General features: G+C 52.3%; 1 protein-coding gene across 1 annotated transcript in view; it reads right to left on the bottom strand.

The window, feature by feature from the left end:
* Window positions 1-390: 390 nt before the first annotated feature.
* Window positions 391-17134, bottom strand: part of CHST13 (carbohydrate sulfotransferase 13) — a 75009-nt gene continuing 58265 nt past the window's right edge. Inside the window, exons 2-3 of the mRNA XM_039546073.1 lie at window positions 14450-14532; window positions 391-2827 (exon numbers count right to left, since the gene is read on the bottom strand). Of these exons, the coding sequence (XP_039402007.1) occupies window positions 1982-2827; window positions 14450-14532 (929 nt within the window). The 3' untranslated portion in view covers window positions 391-1981. The remainder of the gene's footprint in view (window positions 2828-14449; window positions 14533-17134) is intronic.

The raw sequence follows: 17134 nt of genomic DNA, 5'->3' as shown, positions 1-17134 counted from the left end.
CCATGCAAAAATTCAATCCAAACCTCTGTGAAGTTCAAAATCCAAAATTTGTAATATTTTTATGTTTCTGTGCTTCTGGGTTTCAGGTAGATAGAGAAGTGCCAAAATAGCCTAAGAAAGGCCATTTTCATGAGCGCTCAGATCCGGTCTAGCAGAGCAGTTCCGATACTTCAGATGATCATGAGAACTTTTCCAGCGCTCATCCAAACCCAACTACCAAACTTGATGAGATTGTCCCAGAGTTGGATTTCACTTTGGCCTTACCGAGTGTGATAACCAAGGATGGAACTTCAGCATTTTAGGAACAGTTCAGAGGCAGAAGGCAAAGGAGGTTAAGAAATAACAAGCCGAAAAATACTCAGTGAAAACATTTGTTTTAAAAAGACTAAGTCTGAGCACAATGGAGTTTTATAAAAACCTTGCCACTGTATTGCACTAAGTCAAGTATTCACAATAGAATCAGCAGACACACTGTACAGTAATTCTGCTATCAGCACGTTTACTTACAGAGGAGATGCTCTATATGCAGAACCAAAGCTGAATTTAACAGAGTAAAGACTGAAGTGCTGTTTTGTCTAAGCAAATCCATCCATCTGGACTGGTTGGAATTTAAAATCCTAGGTTTTCTTATTTCTTCTTCAAGTAATGAATTGTCCAAAGCCATCCAGCCAACAACTTTCCACTAGGTGACTCTGTTTATGTTTTGTTCTCATACACACAAACACAGACTCTCTCTCTCCCCTCCACCCTTTCCAGAAGTCTGTGTCATCTTTTCATAACTATAATTATCTCCCATTTCTATAGTGCATCCCCTCCCAAAGTGCTTTACAAACAAACTGATATACAAACTATGCCTGGGAATTGTTTGGTCCAGCAGTGAAATGCAGCCACCTCTGGAGTGAGAAGCAGCAGCTGTTTAACAGCATACAGCTACATCATACGGCAGGAGGTGAAGAAGAATATTCGGTAGGCCACATTTAAGCAGCCAAACTGGAATTTGGCTAAGACACAAGGATTATTACTATTGAACATTTATATTGTGGTAGTCCTTCGAGGGCAACCAGATTGTACAGCACCTAACACAATGGGACCCCGAACAGATGGAAAATAAAACAGTCCCTGTCCCAAAGAGCAGTCGACACCTACTCTTACACATAAGGGTCATGGGGACTTTCATTACCATATTTGGTCAGGACACACACAGCCAAATCTTCTGCTGGTGTCAATCAGTGCAGTTTCACTGAAATCAATGCAGCTTCATCGATTTACAGTTATGAATCTGTCCTTCTCTTTCTACACGTACATAAAACAAAGTATTTAAAATTCCAACTGAACGGAGAAGCGATAAAAACAGGCTTTGCCACAGAGAAATACTAGATCACAAGAAGACACTGATGGCTCACATTCCCCCTTCCTCAATCAATGGGAAAGGGGGTGGCTTGGGGGAAGGGAGAAGAACAAAGAAAACAATACACATTAAATTATTGCTTTTCTCATCATCCTGTGCAAAATTCTGACAGTCCTCTTCCCCGTGCCCATCAAAGGTTGAGATCCCTCTTGTGACAGGGCTGCAAACAACCCAGTTAGTGGGACAGGCCATAAAGGGAGCCTACCCCAATAAGCAGCCTTCCCAAGATTCAGATCTGCAGTGAATTCTCTTAGCATCTAAAGGAAACACAAAAGTGGAACGTTTAAACAATAGCAGCCTGCTTCCGTGAACAATCTACCGCAGGCACTGGAATGGGCTAAGGGTGCTTTGGCCCAAGCGTTCCATGTGCTAATCAACAAGGCAGCCTCTCGCCACATGGTCAGTCCCAATGAGGGCGTCGGCATGTGATGCACGTGCTTGAAGTGGAATGGAGAGGCAGAGAGGAAAGGAATTAACCAAACAGCGAGGATGCGGGGGGAAGGTGGGAGGTGCTTTGAGTAGCTAAAAACGGGTGAGGCCCCCAGTTCTCTAGGGCCCCCCCTACCACCACCCTCATCGGAGGCGCAGGTATGACGGGATGGAGTAGTTGAAGAGCAAGTAATCCATTTTGTATAAATTAAAGAGTCTCCTTTGGTAGAAGGGGCTGATGTCCTCGAAAAACTGGGCTGTCATGTCATCTGTGGTCCTGGTGGTCTTGGAGGAAGAGGGGAACTTGACACTGGCATCAGCCCCTACCAGCTGCAGGACATAGTTGGCGTCCTCGGCCAGTGTCTCGTACTTGCCCACCACATCGTAGTGAATGATGCAGGGGTGGCAGAGCGTGTGCACCCGCTCCCAGTGCTCGTTGAAGGGCTCCTCGTGTTGTGTGCGCGGGTCCAGCAGGTAGTAGACAAACTCCTCGAAGCGCACATCATCACCACGCTCCAGGGCCTCGTTGCTGGGCTCCTGCCGGTGCCGGCGGATGATCTTAGTGCCGTAGCGCTTGTGGAAGGCCGTGTTGTAGCGGCGGGTGAACTTGTTGCGGTAGGCCGAGACCAGGCGCTCGAAGGGTTCCCGCACAAAGATGAACTTGAGGTAGTTGCGCAGGCGATGGTTGATCTCGGGAGTGCTGTACTCGGAGAGGGTGCGCAGGTTGGACGAGACATGGGCCTCATTGGCTGGGATTTCCAGAGGGTCCCGGTACTTGCCCTGTCCAGTCAGAACCATCATGACTCGCTTCCAGTTGGTGCAGGCCACCTTGGGCACGTAGCAGTAGAGCAGCCCATGCACGTCATCCACCACCAGGTGGCGCAGGTCATCAGGCGTCAGGAGGCGCCGCTTGCGGGTGTAGCGGTTGCAAACGCTGCTCAACAGGTCCCGCCTCTGCTGGTGAGTGGCCTGCAGTGATGACTGCTCGAACTGGGGAGAAACAAGAGGGAAATTGTCATTGCCCGACTGAACTTAACATGGAGGTTGGGCTCCAGCCAGATGCACTGAGTTCAGACATCGGAATCAGGGCATGAAGTCCATGTTCCCTCCCTGCTGTGGTGTAACACGCTTTCCCCTCCCCAGCACTGGGCTCTTCTTTCAGGCTCTGGAGTTCACCTATGTGGGTTTTTTGCCTTAGCTTTGATTGCTGCGAGGCACTTGACACTTAGATCCAATGGGGAAAAGGGAGGAGAGTGGAAGCAAATAGAGAATAAGAGCGCGCGTGCGCAGGCTTGTGAAAAATGGAGCAAAGAGAGAAATTCTACTTTAAAAATTGCTATACTACATACACACAGAGTATAGATTGGCCACTTGTGCTAGCACAGATTATGGGGTCAGGAGGGAGGTTCCTAATACAAGAAATTGACTTCCCTTTGGCTAGGGAAAAATTAAATTGAACTGAGTCACCCATAGAGGAAAAACCATGACTGTGGAGAGGGGATTTGCAAATGCCCAAGGGGCAGCCTGGTAGACATCCATTGAAAGTCAAAGGGAATTGGACACACAACCCTCACTCGCGTCCTTGGAAATCTTTCCTTGAAATTTGGGGGCAGGGGAGTTTGGACGAAGCTTCATGGACTCAAGCTACAATCCCTTTCACCAGCCTTGCTTAGGAGCCTGCTTATGAAGGCTCCTGTGGGATGGGGTCCAGGGATATTCTCAGGGCTGGGGGCAGGTGAGCAGCTGGGGTTCCCAGGGGCATCTCCAACACGTGGCTCAGCTCCCATGTTAGGGGCAGTTCTGGCAGCTGGGACAGGAGTCAGATTCAAGGGCACGTTTTCGGAGTGGTTTCAGAGGGAACTGGGAGGGAGAATGAGTGGTTTCCAAGTCCCATGCTTTCTGGGTGGCAGAGTCAGGGAGCCCTGCATCACCAGGCTTTGCCAGCACTCCTTAGGCTGGAGCCTGTAGGGTCAGAACATCCTCGGGTTTCGTGGGAGGGACAATTATGGCTCCGGGAGCGGACGAACGTTCAGTCTCTAGCACTCCTGGGATGGAATGCGCACGCCTTGCAGGGACGAGGGGCTGCACGGGCTGTGGCTGGAAGGGAGAGTGACCTATAGAGCAGCTTGGACTGAAGGCACAAACCATTCTGAGGCCTGCCCTATGCTTAGTACAGGAAGCGAAGAGGGGGCCTTTGGCACTTGCCCTGCAGAGGGGGAAGGCAAAGGAACAGCCCCCTTTGAGGGCCTCCTGCAGCACAGAGGGGAGTGAAGAACAGAGATGGGAAGGCAGGGGGTGAATGAGAGGCTGTTGTCACAGAGCCAGACGGCATCAACCTTGCTACTAAAGCCATTTGCTGGGCTGCCTGCTGAGCAGCCCCTCAGATACTGGCTTGGCAACACCCATGGCTCCCCCTGACCATGTGTGTGGGGGGATTAGACCTGCCTTGGCCTCAGCTCTCCCCTCTCACATTATTCTCCTGGGGTCAGCAGACGAGGAGAGCAGATGCCCGACTCGTTTCAATGCCCCCACCCCTCTTCTGTGTGGCCAGCTCAGCATCTGTAACTGGAGTGGTCCCATCGGCAGCATGACATGATTGTGATCACACCTGTCTTGAGATGCCTCCAGGAACCCAAACACCCTCCCCCATTCCCCACACTTTGCATTCCTTTCTGCCTGAGCTGTCTGCAGTGGCCCCAGGCTCGGCTGTGCAGGGTAAGTTCATTAACTGGAGGCTCAGATTCCTATTCAGGTTCTTCCCCCACCACTGCACAAAGCAGCTGCCATGCATGGTAGGGACATGTCTCTCCTCCCCCTCCTCCTCCTCCAGTGCCACATTCCCCAACACAGCCCAGCTCTGCAGCACAATGCAGGCAGAAGGCTCAGATTTCAGCCCAGGAGTGCTTCATTTACATTTTTTCTCATCCCTCAAGTCTTTGTAACCTCCTCTCCTCCCCCAGCCTCCTCTCCCACCAGCTCTGCTGCTTTGCTAAAAGCCGAGCAGAGATGTCTCTGGACCGAAATCCCAGCTACAGACTCCCCGCAAAACTTTGAGTAAGATCAGATCCAACTTCACGCCAGCCTCTAGCTCTGTAAACCCTAGAGCTGGGGAAGTCTGGATCTCTGAGCTCTGTAGCAGGAGCTCACCTCTCACTGTAATGTCTTACACCACTAGAACCTGGCAATTTCAAAGGGAAGCCACTGCCAGGAAGCTATCAGGAGGAGATCCCCTCCCTCTCCTGCCCACCCGCTCCCATCAATGCTGGCAGAGAGGCAGAAGACAACTGCTGTGGCTTCTCCATACCGCTCAGGGCTGGCCTTATAAGGGAAACTTCCAGGCTGGTCCCAGAGTGTTACCAACCCAGATTACGATGACAGTTAAGTAACTACCACTCCTACCGTTAAAAGAAACAAAACCTGCTTTTGTGCAGCTGTCGCTTTGGCTCCCATGTTGCAAGCCAAGGGTGTCTTCCACTTCAGACTGCTCCTCAGACAGGCACCCCGCTGTCCGGGGGAAGAGCTGCTCCCGGTCCTATTTCTGTAGCCTGGGATTCACTTTGTTTCCCTTCATACCCGTCTGTTCCTGCACCTTTCTCCACCCAAACCACAGAGGGATGGATCTTCCGTAGGACTGGGAACAACCTCCATGGCTTTGCATTTGAATTGACCTCCCTCTGAGCATCCCATACAGTTTAAACTGCTCAGCCTTGTCTACAAGGCCCTACAGAGCTCCTTGCAGGCCTACTTCTCTGACCTGGTTGCTTATTGCACCACCTGCCTCCCCTCCTCCTCCTCACCAATAATGCCTCAGTCTGTTAGTTCTTTTCTCCCACAACCATCTCCTGCCCCTTTCTCCATGCCATCCCCATGCAAGGAACACCCTTCCAGTTACTGCTCTCCAAGCCACTTCAGGGGTCGACCTGCACAGGTATGACAGTGCTCTGGCAAACTGCTCCTTTTCTCCTGCGGGTGCCCCACGGGGAGAGCAGGGGATGCTGCAGGCCAGGACTGAGGTGCAGCGGGTGCTGGATGAGGACCCCAGACTACAATAACAGGAGCAACTGGAAGTCAGGCTTGAGGTGCTTCAGCTAAGATGGTGGGGGGACCCCTGGACTGGACTAGGAGGGTGCTGTAGGTCAGGATGGAGGTGCATTGGCAGAGTTGTGCAGGGAAAGCTTGCACAATGACCCTCCCATTTGATGAACATGCCCCGTATTCTTTCTGGGTCTCCAGCTGTTTTCCCCAATATTTGTGGACCTTAAAAACTCAAGAATTTAAAAAAAAAAAAAAAAAAGTTTGCCCTAAAATCATTCCATCCTTGTAATCAGGTTCTGGCTGGATGCTCCTTCAGTAGCCAGCAAGACTGGGATCATTATCCTGTCAGCCCGGCTCACCATGCATGGAGAGAGTTCCTGCCTCATGAGGTAAGGTGCAGACAGACCTTTGCCTTCCTCACATTCTTGCTCCTGAAGCTTCCTGACAGCTGTCAGCCACTGTTACATCACCTTCTCTCCCCCAGGAGCCCATTTGCTTAGCTCAGACTGCCTGCATGGACCCCCAGCCAGCCTGCCAGTCCCTGTAAGGCTCACCTCAAGCTCCTTCTTAGACTGGGCAGGCAAAGCTGTGGGTGCTTTGCTAGCTGGGAGCTTTCTAAACACAGCACTTGGGACCCTGGGACCCAATACAAACCTTCCATCCCGTTGACACTTTGCATTCAGGCTCCTATATTGAAACCCACCGATTCATCGCTACAAGTAGCACTGTGCAGGAGGAAGCTTTCACTGGAAAGAGCTCACCACCACAGCAGGCCCATAACCTTTGTAGTTGTTCATTTAGGCAACTGAAACCACATACAATATCTCTGTTCAAAACTATAGTCAGCAGGACCCATACTAATTGTAAATGGAAGCAGGGCTAAAATAAAGTATCCGTTGTCTGCTATTCATTCATTTTTTTCTCCCAACAGGGAAATAATGGGCCAGATCCCGAGCGAGTATAAACTGTCATTGCTCCACTGACACCAATGGAGCTATGACAATTTACACCAACTGAGGTTCTGCCCCATTGTACCTGGCTGGCTACTTGGAAGTCACGCCATTAGCATCTTGTTCGTGGTGTTACAGATATGGCTGAAGAGGCATTTTCATTCTTAGCCCTGGATTTCAGATACTGTAACTTCCTGAAAACAATCACCCTCTGGTTTGAAATTTCTCTTGTGTGGTCTCAGCTCAGAGGGTTCCCCCCCCCCCCCCCTGTAGCCATTTCTGTGAGTGAAAACAGTACAGAGTATTTCATGCTATAAGACAGTTAGTCAAGTGCTTTTTCTGTACTTGCTCAAAACCATGGGGGATGGAGGGATGGCTAAAAGTATGCATGCACGGCCCCAAAGAAATGCAGCTGCATTTCACCAGTTACCCAATGGAGTAAGTGCACGTCTTGTATTCACCTCAGTGCAAAACTGCTCCCTTCATTTCCTTCTTTTTAAAAACCAATGACGTTAAATTTCAGTTTTTCAAAACCCCAACTGCATTCCTGGGGCAGTAGGTCTGAGGCTTTGAATGCACCAGAGCCAAGACATTCCACATTTACCACTTCTCCAGAGCCATATTAAGACATAAAAGCCAATACATGGGCATAAGAGGGACCCATTACAGTTGTTATGGGAACCATTAACTGCCTTTCCTGGAGCTGTGTCCATGTTCATTCTCAACAATAATGCTGCACAATGAATTTGATTTCAGAGGGATGAGTTTTAGGCTGCCCCGCACACACCTCAGAGATCAACATGGTGAGGATAACATGGATAGTTCTTTCTAGATCTCTGATGCCTCCAGGCCTCTGGTCCCTCCATGGCTGCTAGCAGTTTGCCAGCCACATGACAGAGTATAACCTGTGGAGTCTGGAACTCGCCCAGAGCAGGGTTGTGAGGAGGGGCTGATACCCATGATATGCTGAATGGCACTACTGCCCCATTACGATGTGTTTACGGGATGTTTGGGAGTTGGTGAGGTGAGCTGGTGTCATGCCATCACGACCCGGTGTCATGGTGATGCAGTGTCACTGAACCATAAACTCAGTTGGGGGCACGTTGATGGGCTCGTTGGCTGGGCAGTTGGCAAACCAGGACTCTCCTAGAGAACCGGGGGGTGGGGGGGAGAGGGCTGAGTGGAGACCTCCGCTGGGGATTATGACATTCAGGGGAAACTGACATGTCATTGCCCCTCTCTGACATTCAGAATGCTCTGCCTGGGCATTATGAGGAGGAAGGTCAATGGAAAAACCACCACAGCGAGCAGCAGGTCCCCAACTCAGCAGTGCTGATGCAGAAGTTGGTCCCTCAGTTTCTGGGTCAGCATCTCCACGGACCCCGAGTGACACCCTCAAAAGTCAATGGCTGGGTAGCTGTGTCAGGCTCTGGAGAGAACTGTGGCCAGCCCTCCTCATTTGTGGAAAAGTTCAGGGAACCCTCGAGGGTGTGGTAGATCCCACAGGAATCCCCCCAGGGCCTCCCCTCAGCCCCCTCACCAAAACACTGTCCCTCTCTGCTCCGTGCTGTTGCTCCTGTCCCATGGGCTGGGGGAGGGATACTGTTCCCTAATTCTCAAGCCTTTTACCCAGATTGCTAACAAAAGATGAAAACACCTCAAAGCATGCAAGCCCCTGACAGTGACCATCAAGCACCCAAGCTGGGGAGAATGGAGAAGTCTGTGCCTACCGCCCCTGCTATCTTGGGCCACTGGGATTCTGTGCTGGCTGCAGGAGCCAGGCCTGCATGTCAGAAGCCTGCTTGTGTCCTCTCCCTCCCCTTGCCGGCAGCCAGGAAACCTGGGCTGGGCAGCGAAAGGACTGAGCTCCATTCATTCTCCCCCTCTGCGAACCATCTGTAAAGTCAACAGTGCTCAGACAGGAACCCAAAGGGGAGGCATGTGCTGAATGCTGAGCTGGTCTCTGGCAGCGTCTGCTACTGATGTGCTTGCCGGCCACTCAGACGGCTGGGAGCCCAGAGCCCATCTCCAAGAGTGCAAGAAGCAGATCTAGAGCTCTGGGTCGGACAGCTTAGCTTAACCCTTCCCTGGTGAGGAAGGTTGAGAGTGGCCCTGCGTTTTCTGGGATTGCTGGGGAGATGGGTCCCGTCAAGGTTTCAGAAACAGCAGTTGGTGTCCGCACATCATCTTCTTCGAGTGATTGCTCCTATGCATTCCAGTTAGGTGTGCGCGCCGCGCGTGCACGGCTCTTTGGAACATTTTTACCCTAGCAACTCCAGCGGGCCGGCTGGGCGCCCCCTGGAGTGGCGCCGCTATGGCGCTGGATATATACCCCAGCCGGCCCGTCCGCTCCTCAGTTCCTTCTTACCGCCCATGATGGCCAGTTGGAACAGTGGAGTGCTCCGTTCACCTCCACAACCCTAGTGTTTCTCCATTGGATAAGTGTATATAGTTGGTTAAGTATAGTTAAGTTAGTTAAATAGTTAGTTAGTTAGTGTAGTGAGGGAAATTAGGGGGGTTCGCCCCTCTTTTTTCCACAACCGGTGCGGGCCCATGCCCAAGGCACTGGGATTCAAGCCCTGTTCGGCTTGCCAGCGGCACATGCCAATTGGGGATCTGTACAACTCCTGCTTGCGCTGCCTCGGGGAGTCCCATCGGCCAGATAAGTGCCCAATTTGCTCGGCATTTAAGCCTCGGACAAGAAAGGAGAGCTCTCCCTACATATCAATGTCAGGGAGCTGCGGGCGATCCGCCTTGCGTGTCAAACCTTCCATGCCCACCTTCAAGGGCGCTGCGTGATGGTGTTCACGGACAACACGACGGCGATATTTTATGTAAACAAGCAGGGCGGGGCCCGATCCTCCCTGCTTTGCACGGAAGCGATGCTCCTGTGGGACTTCTGCATAACCCACTCGATTCACCTGGTAGCGTCCTTTCTTCCAGGAGTGCAGAACACGCTGGCCGACCGTCTCAGCAGGTCGTTCCTCCCCCACGAGTGGTCCCTTCGTCCAGATGTGGTGCACACAATTTTCCGAAGGTGGGGGTTTCCCCGAATAGACCTGTTTGCCTCCAAGGAGAACAGGAAGTGCCACCAGTTCTGTTCTTACCAGGGTCGCTCCCGAGGCTCCCTGTCGGACGCATTCCTCTGCTCCTGGACGGATCACCTCCTGTATGCCTTCCCTCCGTTCCCACTAGTACATCGGGTGCTACTCAAGCTTCGGAGGGACAAGGCCCGACTCATACTCGTCGCTCCGGCCTGGCCGAGACAGCACTGGTACACTCTGCTGCTCGAGCTCTCCGTACGGGATCCTATTTCCCTCCCGTTGTGGCCGGACCTGATAACGCAGGACTTCGGCAGGCTCCGCTACCCGGGCCTACAGTCCCTCCATCTTACAGCTTGGTACCTGAGTGGTTAACCCATGGGGAGCGTGCCTGCTCGGCTGCGGTGCAACAAGTCCTCATGAAAAGCAGGAAGCCTTCCACTCGCTCGACCTACCTCGCGAAATGGAAGCGTTTCGCACTCTGGTGCGATCAGAGAGGCCTTAATCCTTTCGTGGTCCCTATTCCTACGATCCTGGACTACCTCTGGTCCCTTAAGGAGCAAGGGCTCGCGGTCTCCTCCTTGAAAGTACACCTAGCGGCCCTGTCCGCCTTTCGACCGGCCGTAAGAGATCGATCCATCTTTGCCAATCCGATGGTTTCCCGTTTCCTTAAGGGTCTAGATCGCTTGTACCCGCCTATACGGCGTCCTACCCCGTCCTGGGATTTGAACCTAGTTCTAGCCCAGCTTATGGGAGCCCCCTTCGAGCCCTTGGCCACGTGCTCCCTGCTATACCTCTCATGGAAAACGGCCTTTCTCGTCGCCATAACCTCAGCGAGACGTGTTTCCGAGCTTCGTGCCCTAACGGTTGGTCCACCGTATACCGTCTTCCATAGGGACAAGGTGCAGCTTCGACCACACCCGGCCTTCCTCCCTAAGGTGGTGTTGGCCTTCCACCTCAACCAAGACATTTTCCTTCCGGTCTTCTTCCCGAAGCCGCACGCCTCACCTCGTGAGCAACAGCTTCACACCCTGGACGTCCGCAGGGCCCTCGCTTTTTATATAGAGCGGACGAAGCCCTTCCGGCGTTCGCCCCAGCTGTTCGTAGCGGTTGCTGATCGCATGAAGGGCGAGCCGGTCTCCTCCCAAAGGATTTCCTCGTGGGTGACGGCATGTATCCGGACATGCTACGAGCTTGCTCGCGTGCCAGCACGCCACCTCACCGCTCACTCTACGAGAGCACATGCCTCGTCCGCCGCCTTTCTGGCCCAGGTCCCCATCCAGGACTTCTGTAGAGCGGCCACCTGGTCTTCTGTTCACACCTTCGCTTCCCACTATGCATTGGTGCAGCAATCCAGAGACAATGCAGCCTTCGGCTCAGCAGTCTTACACTCTGCCACGTCTCACTCCGACCCCACCGCCTAGGTAAGGCTTGGGAATCACCTAACTGGAATGCATAGGAGCAATCACTCGAAGAAGAAAAGACGGTTACTCACCGTTGTAACTGTTGTTCTTCGAGATGTGTTGCTCCTATCCATTCCAGACCCGCCCTCCTTCCCCACTGTCAGAGTAGCCAGCAAGAAGGAACTGAGGAGCGGACGGGCCGGCTGGGGTATATATCCAGCGCCATAGCGGCGCCACTCCAGGGGGCGCCAGCCGGCCCGCTGGAGTTGCTAGGGTAAAAATGTTCCGAAGAGCCGTGCACGCACGGCGCGCACACCTAACTGGAATGGATAGGAGCAACACATCTCGAAGAACAGTTACTACGGTGAGTAACCGTCTTTTCTGTCGTGATACATGGGTCTGGCCTTCCAGCCACATGGTTAAAGGCGGCAGCACATGCCTGGTTTCCAGTGAGATGCTGGCCATCTGAATGGGAGGTCAGGTGGGGGCTTCCTTTTAAAGGATGCTCTGACTGAAACAGACATAGTGTTAAGCAAGATATAGGCTGTTATCCTGCATTTATTTTTCCTGTTCTAGCTTGTGAGGATCTCATAGCACTTTACAAGGGTGAAAGAATTAAGGGCTGGAGCACCCACGGGAAAAAAAATGGTGGGTGCTGAGCACCCACCAGCAACCCTCCAGCAGCTCCCCCACCAGCAGTTCCCGCCTACCGGCAGGCCCCACAAATCAGCACCTCCCCCTCCCACCCACCATGATCAGTTGTTTTGCAGCATTCAGGAGGCTCTCCGGCAGAGGGGTCAGGAGTGAGGACACAGCACTCTCTGGGGAGGGGGTTGGACTAGGCAGGAAGAGAGGGGGTGGGGTGAAGATGGGGCAGGGCCTTGGGGGAAGGGGTGGAGTGGGGGCGGGGCCTGGGTCAAGCACGCCTCATCACTTTGGAAAGTCAGCGCCTGTGAGGTGTGGTATAGTTGATCATCTAACCTAGTGTCTTGCTGGGACTAGAGCTTGGGTGGAGATGAGACAGCTACAACACAATCCAAAAGATGACTGTGGTTTACTAAGAACGTGTCTACATGTACAGTGCTGCAGCTGCACCACTGCAGCTCATCTGGTGAAGATGCTCTATGCCCCCAGGAGAGAGCTCTCCCGTTGGCATAATAAAACCACCCCCGTGAGCAACAGAAGCTACGTCGGCAGGAGAAGCTCTCCCACCGACACAGGGCTATCCACACTGGCGTTTATGTCAGTGTAACTTGTGTCATTCAGGGGGACGGTTTATTCACACCCCTGAGGGATATAAATTCTCTTGACATAAGCTGTAGTCTAGACGTAGCCTGAGGGTATGTGCTATACTACCCGCCACATCAGCGGGCAACGATCAATCCAGCGGGGGTTGATTTATCATGTCTAGTCTAGACACGATAAATCGACCCCCGAGTGCTCTCCCGTCGACTCCTGTACTCCACCGCCGCGAGAGGCGCAGGCAGAGTCGACGAGGGAGCGGCAGCAGTCGACTCACCGCAGTGAAGACACTGCAGTGAGTAGGTCTAAGTACATCAACTTCAGCTACGTTATTCACGTAGCTGAAATTGTGTGACTTAGATTGATCCCACCCTCCAGTGTAGACCAGGCCTTAGACTGTAGACTCTTTGAGGCAGGGACAATCTTTCCATTCTGTCTGTACAGCACCTAGCACAATGGTGCCCTGTTCAGTTATCTTGGAAAACATGGCTGGGGTGGTCTCAAGATGGTCAGGGACAAAACCCCATACTTGGGGTGTCCAACTGCCAGAAACTGGGAGTGGACAACTGGGGACGGATCACTCAAAACTGCCCTGTCCTGTTCATTCCCTCTGATGCACCTGGTGCTGCAGGCTGTCAGAGACGGGATATGGGCAGTGGTGAGCTGCAGCCGGTTCGCAAAGCCGGGCGGCGCGGCTCCAGGTTGGCCCCCGGCCCTGACCCGGGCCCCAACTCCGGGCCAGCCTGCAACTCCGGCCCCCAGCCCCGGGCCGGGCCCCAGCCCTGGGCCGGGCCCCGACTCTGGCCCGACCCTCAACTCTGGCCTGACCAGTGGCTCTAGGCCGGCCCCCAGCTCTGGGGGCCAGCCCGGCGCCATGCCACCCGTCCGGAGTCGGGGCCGGGCCGCCCGAGCCGCGCCGCCCGTCCGGAGTCGGGGCCGGGCCCGGCGCCGCGCCGCCCGTCCGGGGTCGGGGCCTGCAGGCTGGGGTCGGGGTCGGGGTCGGGGCCTGCAGGCCGGCCCCCAATTTCGGGCTGGCCAGTGGCTCTGGCCCGGCCCCCAACTCCAGCCCAGCGCCCGCGGCTCCCAGCCCCGACTCTGGGTGGCACGGCCCCCATGTCCAGGCAGCGTGGTAATGGGGGCAGGGAGCAGGGAGAGGGTGTTGGATAGAGGGCGGGGGGTGGATTAGGGTCAGGACTGGGGGCAGTCAGAGGGCAGAGAACAGGGGAATTGAATGGGGGCAAGGGTCCTGGGGGGGCAGTCAGGAAGGAGCAGGGGTTGGATGGGGCGGTGGGAGGCAGTCAGGGGCAGGGGTTCCAAGGGCAGTCGGGACAGAGAGAAGGGGTGGTAGGATGGGGCAGGGGTCCCAGGAGGCCATCAGGAATAAGAGGAGGGGTTGGATGGGGCGGCAGGGGGCAGGGCAGGAGTCCCAGGGGGTGGGGGGGCACGACCCCCTCGTGGGGTGAGGAGGAGGGAACCGGTTGTTAACATTTTGGCAGCTCATCACTGGATATGGGGCTAGATGGACCATTGGTCTGATCCAGCACAGCCATTCATGTGTTCAGCTGGGGAAGATTTTACTCATCTTCTGTGCTGTAGAATTTGCTTTGAAATCCTCAGCTAGAGCACCATTGTTGGATCCTCAGCTACTGTACCTCAGCCTGGCGGTGCCAGGCCAAAGGCTAATGAAACTGCTTGATGCAAGTAGCAGCAGGGGCCTGGAGTACTTTGTATCACTGATAATTATCTAGAAGGTTGTGACCTTTTTCAGAAGCCACCCTTGACACCTCAAGGTCAGGTTATTACTGCAAAGCAGCCTGTGTGAGGCTGCAATTTTAGGACACACAAAATGTCATTAAATAACGGGTCAATTCCCACCAAATCCGCCCAGATTCCCCACCACCACCTTTCAGATCCTTCATTTTCCTCTTCAAGCTCACCCACCTGGTCACTGTCGTAAAGTGCCTGGAGTGGACTCCGGCCTGACTTCCCGTGCCAGCTGGTCCCCAGAATCCTATCCTCGGCAGCTGGAGAGAGAGAAGGGTGGGGGAGAAGAAAGAGCGTTTTACTTCCCTTGCTACTGCCTCTCGGGTGCTCTCTTGAGATGCTATGACGGAGAGAAAAAGAGCTCCCAGGACGAGAGTCTAAGTTAAACATGAGTTGGTGTCACCTTCTATTTAGGCCCATTCGGCTTCCTACACTGGACTAGCAACTTGTCCCCCTCCACCACTTGCCAAGCTGTCCGTCACCCTGGGTGTGACGCCTTGCGAAAGGTGGTCACCTCTGGGTTAGGAATTACTGGATTCAAGTCCCACATCATATACTCAATGGTGTCAATGCGCTTCTTGCTGCTGCCCACATGCGGGATTTCTAAATGCAGATCCGGGTCTGTATATGGCCCTACACACCAGAAAGTTCTGGAGCTTTAAATACATTATAGATGCCGTCATAGCAGCCCTAGGGTGTCTTAGAAAAGTGTCCTGAGCTCCCCATTGTATTAGACATCTTGCAGGCATTCATAAACTTCAGACCAATGTGTGATTTTTAAATGGTTGGTGTCCCATATAACACATCGGGAAACTGAGGCAATAGGTGCTCGGGATTTAGGAAAATCAAGCCATAAGTGACACGCCCACAATAAATCAGTGTGAGAGTAAGGAATAGTCCTAGAAGTCTGAGTTCAAACTCATGGCCTTATGAACACAAATCTCTCTTTCTCACACACACACACCCTACTCTTTATCCGAGATTTAAAAGAGATGGGTCAGGTTAATAAGTGTATTTGAAATACAAATGTCTTTATCCCTGTTCTTTGTAACATCTGAATTCCTGAAAGTTTTCAGAACTAACATTCTCAAATTTACTTGTCACGACTAATGCTGTGTTGTGGTTTTTTGTTTGTTTTTATTTTCTGTATTTCACTAAATTTGGACTGTAAGCCTAATCAGTTTCATTTTATTTTGTTTCTTCTCATCAGTTTCATTTTCTGGCTCTCCACACTAGCAAACTGGGGCAATGTTTGAACTGCAAACACTTCATGGGTCATGTTTAAAATCAAAGAAAATACTATTGACATGGAATGCAAGAAAAATGCATGTATCTTCAAAATATTTCTGCCAATAAACAAAACCCAAGTTCGGGGTACAAACATTTCATGCATGTCCTTTTAAAATAATAAAACCACAAATAAAAGGCAATTGCATTTCACAACTTCAGTTGCAACTGCCGAGTAACTTGACCCACGTGGAGATGAGAAATGCCACTGCCTGCTGGGCTGGATCAATGAGGGAAATTACTCAACAGGAGGTAACAGAGAGCAATCCCAACCGTTTTATCTGACAAAATGGTGTAATAGCATTTGTGCTAGGCAGTAACAAGGGGACAGACTAACGTATACATTTCCAGGCTCAGGTCACTTGCTAATTAATAGGGAAGTTATCAAGATACTTAACTGTTATAAATCTGTTGTCTTACTTTGCTGTTTTAAAAAAATTGCTCTAGTGTTTGAAACTAAAGAGCCTCCTGCTCAGTTTTTATTTCTCTCTATACTACATAGATACACTTATTTTGTACTGGAGGGGTGTTTAAACTGGTGTCAGACTCCAGGATAGATCCTATCCATCTGCTGTGTTTTTCCAGCTTCCAAGGCAAGTGGAGATACTGAGGAAAAGTTTTCATTTACAAGAACAATGAGGTTTCTAGCCCTTAGAGTTGTGAAAAACGTTCCAAATGTGACTTGATGCAGTGCTGTCTGCCTGAGTCTGCTGACAGCCTGAAACAATAGCTATCAAGGAAGAGTGAGATACCTTGTATATATCAGATTATGTTAACTCTGGAGCCTAATGGCAACAATTTAAACATGCACTTGCATTTATCCACAGCCGATGGATGCAGGGCAGCTATAAGCTGCCCTCCTTCACGCGCTGTCAGTTTAAAAAACTGCAGTGCTGTAAATGTTGGCACCCCAGAGTGCGGCCCTTTTCCCCTCCCTCATCTGGCTTCTAGGCTGCTCCACTCCCTGCTTGGGGGACAAAGGTTAAATGTGGGGAGCGGGGAAAGCTTCCCTTGGGTGTTCTGCTCTCTGGTCACTAGGGGACATGGTAATTGTTGCTCATCCTCCCCCTCTCTGATCCCTGCTCAGTGCAGTAGGGAGGCAGAGATAGAGGGGGCGCAGGATGGAGCTGATCAGAAGCCTGGAGAGAAAGGAGAAAGTCTGCTCCGCACAACAATGTTCCTGCTCAGGCCTGGGAAGGAAAGGAAGAAAGCGGATCAGGAGTAGTGGGGGAGGTCTAGGAGATCTATCCTTTTAAATTCAAGTCACCCCCACCCCAGGACAGAAGAGGGGAGGAGGTAGAAGAGGCAGGGGAGGCCAAAAGGCAGATAAAAAGAGAGAGAAGCAAAGAAAGGAAGGGAGAGGGGGAAGGTAGCAAGAGGTGCATCTGGGGCAGGGGGTGCCCTGCATCACTGTATTCAGTGAGTGATGCTAACTGCAACAGCTAACTCTCCTAACACAGGAGCATATCTGGCCCTGGGTAACCCCTAGTGATGTCAAGGGGAGCTGCTCTGGCTTACGTTGGGACTGAAAGTGGCCTTTAAAAAAGTGTAGTTACTGCTAGAGGTGGATTCAAA

This window comes from Mauremys reevesii, linkage group 7 (genome assembly GCF_016161935.1).
Source record: "Mauremys reevesii isolate NIE-2019 linkage group 7, ASM1616193v1, whole genome shotgun sequence".
Classification (NCBI taxonomy): Eukaryota; Metazoa; Chordata; order Testudines; family Geoemydidae; genus Mauremys; species Mauremys reevesii.
The sequence above is the reverse complement of the archived record's forward strand: the minus strand, read 5'-3'. Positions and strand labels throughout refer to the sequence as shown.